General features: G+C 38.4%; 1 protein-coding gene across 1 annotated transcript in view; it reads right to left on the bottom strand.

Annotated features, from left to right (window-relative positions):
• LOC102760597 (zinc finger protein OZF-like) overlaps positions 1-3,722 on the bottom strand; it is a 50,436-nt gene that overhangs the window by 1,696 nt on the left and 45,018 nt on the right. Inside the window, 2 exon segments of the mRNA XM_015571060.1 lie at positions 1-638; positions 1,954-2,027. Coding sequence (XP_015426546.1) covers positions 1-638; positions 1,954-2,027 — 712 coding nt within the window.

Raw genomic sequence — 3,722 nt, 5'->3', positions numbered from 1 at the left:
GACCTACTGAAGGCTTTGCCACTCTCTCCACATTTATATGGTTTCTCTGCAGTATGAGTTATCTGATGGCCAGAAAGGGTTGTGGAGCTCCTGAAGGCTTTGCCACATTCTCTACATTTATAAGGCTTCTCTCCGGTATGAATACTCTGATGACGACGACACTTCGAGGACCTCCTGAAGGCTTTGCCACACTCTCCACATTTATAAGGCTTCTCTCCAGTATGAATTCTCTCATGTTCAAGAATATTTGAAAGGAAATTAAATGTTTTACCACATTCTTTACATTTATAATGTTTTTCTCCAGTACGGATTTTCTTAAGTTTATTTAGATTGAGTATTTGACTGAAGAGTCTCGTATACGGATTAAATTTGCAAGGTTTCTCCCTGGTATGAATGCTATCTTGTTCAGTATGATTTGAAGATTGTTTCAAAGGTTTGTCACATTTTCGTTTGTTTATTTTTGCCACGGTACGAGTAAACTGAAGTATATTTTGATTTGACAATTGGTTAAAGATTTTTCCACCTTTATAATGGTTTTCTGGAAGCTGAATTTTCTGATGTATATTAGAATTTGACCCTTGGTTAAAATTTTTCCAATGCTCCTTGCATTGATAACTTCTATCTTCATTGCATGTATTCTGGTAATCATTGAAGATGGAAACGCCTTTAGTGACAGCTATAATTTCTTTAAACATGTACTCTTTTTTTCAAATAACTATTCTGTGATAGATATTAACCACGATGTGTGTAAAAAAAACACACAATCGCCCTGACTGGTTTGGTTCAGTGGATATAGTGTGGGCCTGCGGACTGAAGGGTCCCAGGTTCGATTCCAGTCAAGGGCATGTACCTTGGTTGCGACACATCCGTGCAGGAGGCAGCTAATCGATGTTTCTAACTCTCTATCCCTCTCCCTTTCTCTCTGTAAAAAATCAATAAAATATATTTTAAAAAACAAACAAACAAACAAAAAAACACAAAAAACACACTATCCTTCCACGCTTGTGTGACTCAGGGGTTGAGCAACAAACCATGAACCAGAAGGTCCCAGTTTGATTCCTGGTCGGAGCACATGCCTTAATCCCCAGGGCAACAGGCAACCAGTCAGTCAATGATTCTCTCTCATCATTGATATTTCTCTCTCTCCTTCTCCCTTCCTCTCTCTTAAGTCAATAAAGACATTTTTTTTAATATATATTTTATTGATTTTTTACAGAGAGGAAGGGAGAGAGATAGAGAGTCAGAAACATCAGTGAGAGAGAAACATCGATCAGCCGCCTCCTGCACATCCCCCACCAGGGATGTGCCTGCAACCCAGGTACATGCCCTTGACCGGAATCGAACCTGGGACCTTTCAGTCCGCAGGCCGACGCTCTATCCACTGAGCCAAACCGGTTTCGGCAATAAAGACATATTTTTAAAAAGATTCCGAAGTTTATGAAAATTATAGACATTTGTATCAAAAACATTATTTCTCAATAGAAGTATAATGACAACTTAATACAGAAGTCAACAAATTGCATTTAAATTTTGTATGTGCATTATAAATCACTATATTCTAGAAATGACTAAAAATTTAATCCCACACTACACTGCAGTAATTCTAATATTTACAGCATAGATTATGCTGCACTGAAGGATTAATCTATGAAAAATAAATTTTTCATAGATTTTCAGTATTTTCATTCCAAGAATGTATAATATTAAAATCATTATATTTGGTCTTCACATTTAGAAACACATTAATTTACAAATATAACTAATTTCAATTGGGAGTATTACCAAATGTGTAATATTTTTTACATCATTAATTGACAATGATTTTATTATGAATAACTGCACCAGGTTACTTCTATCAACGTTAAAATAATTTTTTCTCATCTAACACTCCTCCTCAAATTCTAAGGCTTTCACTAAATGTACATTATCAAAGCCATACCTTCCATATCTTACCAGTATTATTTTAGGGAATAAATCTCCTATTTTTGGCTTTTGCAAAAAGGCCTGGTTGTCTTCTGATAAGATAGCTGAAAGATATGAAATAAAGTTTCACAGTTATGACACCCATTGGAATGGACACTGAACTTATCAGCAATTACTGACCCAATGACATTTTTGAGTACTCCAAAATTAAGTTAAATGTTCAAAGCAAGACCAAGAAAGGTACAATTAGGAAAAGTCACAACAAGGAGGGTTAAAAAGTTGCTTACATTTGCCACCAATACTTGAAAACACCCTAGCAAACATTTGCAGTATTTTAAGAAAACTTCCACTTCCCAGATTCTTCACTGAGAAGATAGAGATGAGGTACTGTGTCTATTCAATGATCTTGCAGTTTTGCAGCATCTTGAAGAACGTGTTTCTGTTTTGCATGATACAGAGTGCTAAAATAATGGCATTACTGGTACATGGTGAATACATTGTAAAGGCTACTAAAAAGAAAAAGTGGTGCCTGGCCCACATGGCTCAGTGGCTGTGCATCAACTTATGAACCAAGTCATCACAGTTCAATTCCTGGTAAGGGCACATGCCCAGGTTGTGAGCTTGATCCCCAGTGTGGAGGGTTCAGGAGGCATCTGATCAATAATTCTCTCTCTGGGGGACATATGTAATAATTCCAACAGTAAAGAATTATTAAAAATAAATAATAATAATTCTCTCTCATCATTGATGTTTCTATCGCTCTCTCCCTCTCCCTTCCTCTCTGAAATCAATTTAAAAATATTTAAGAATGAAAAAAAGAATAGGTGGGTAACTGTTCAAACATTACAGAGACTGCAATACTGAAGACAGTTATCAAAACAAAAAGATATTTTGGGTTTTAGGAAAGAAATAGAAAATTATTTAAACTTGGAACTTACACACACTGCCCCCAAACAATTCTGACAGAAATTAGAATTTTTGCCACAGGTTATTGTTATTTATTTCCTCTTACAAAAAGCAAGTTTATGCTGAAACCGGTTTGGCTCAGTGGATAGAGCGTCAGCCTGCGGACTGAAAGGTCCCAGGTTCGATTCCGGTCAAGGGCATGTACCTTGGTTGCGGGCACATCCCCAGTGGGCGATGTGCAGGAGGCAGCTGATCGATGTTTCTCTCTCATTGATGTTTCTAACTATCTCTCTCCCTTCCTCTCTGTAGAAAAATCAATAAAATATATTTTAAAAAAAGCAAGTTTATAAGGCCTGGTTGTTGTTTTTTTTGTTTTCTTTTTTTGTTTGTTTAAAATATATTTTATTGATTTTTTTACAGAGAGGAAGGGAGAGAGAGAGTTCGAAACATCAATGAGAGAGAAACATCGATCAGCTGCCTCCTGCACATCTCCCACAACCAAGGTACATGTCCTTGACCGGAATCGAACCTGGGACTTTTCAGTCCACAGGCCGACGCTCTGTCCACTGAGCCAAACCGGCCAGGGCTAACCCAGAATTTTAACTCACTGTCTTCAGAAAGACTGAGGTTTTACTGTAAGACTGACAGTGCTGGATCCCTCCTGCGGTTCTCACAGACCTTGGACGAGGGGCGGGGTCTTGCTCTTCCCTGGGGCCTGGGCCAGGGTTGTAACCCCTTCACCAGTGGTACAGCAGCAATGTGTGCGACTTCCTTAACAAGGGCACAGCTTCGCCTGGTCGGCGTGGCTCAGTGGTTGAAAGTTGACACATGAATCAAGAATTGGAGATTTGATTCCTGGACAGGGCCTATGTCCAGGTTGTGGGCTCGACACT

The sequence above is a fragment of the Myotis davidii genome, unplaced genomic scaffold (assembly GCF_000327345.1).
Source record: "Myotis davidii unplaced genomic scaffold, ASM32734v1 scaffold1168, whole genome shotgun sequence".
NCBI lineage: Eukaryota > Metazoa > Chordata > Mammalia > Chiroptera > Vespertilionidae > Myotis > Myotis davidii.
Note: the sequence above shows the minus strand (reverse complement) of the source record. Positions and strands in the feature narration are given on the sequence as shown.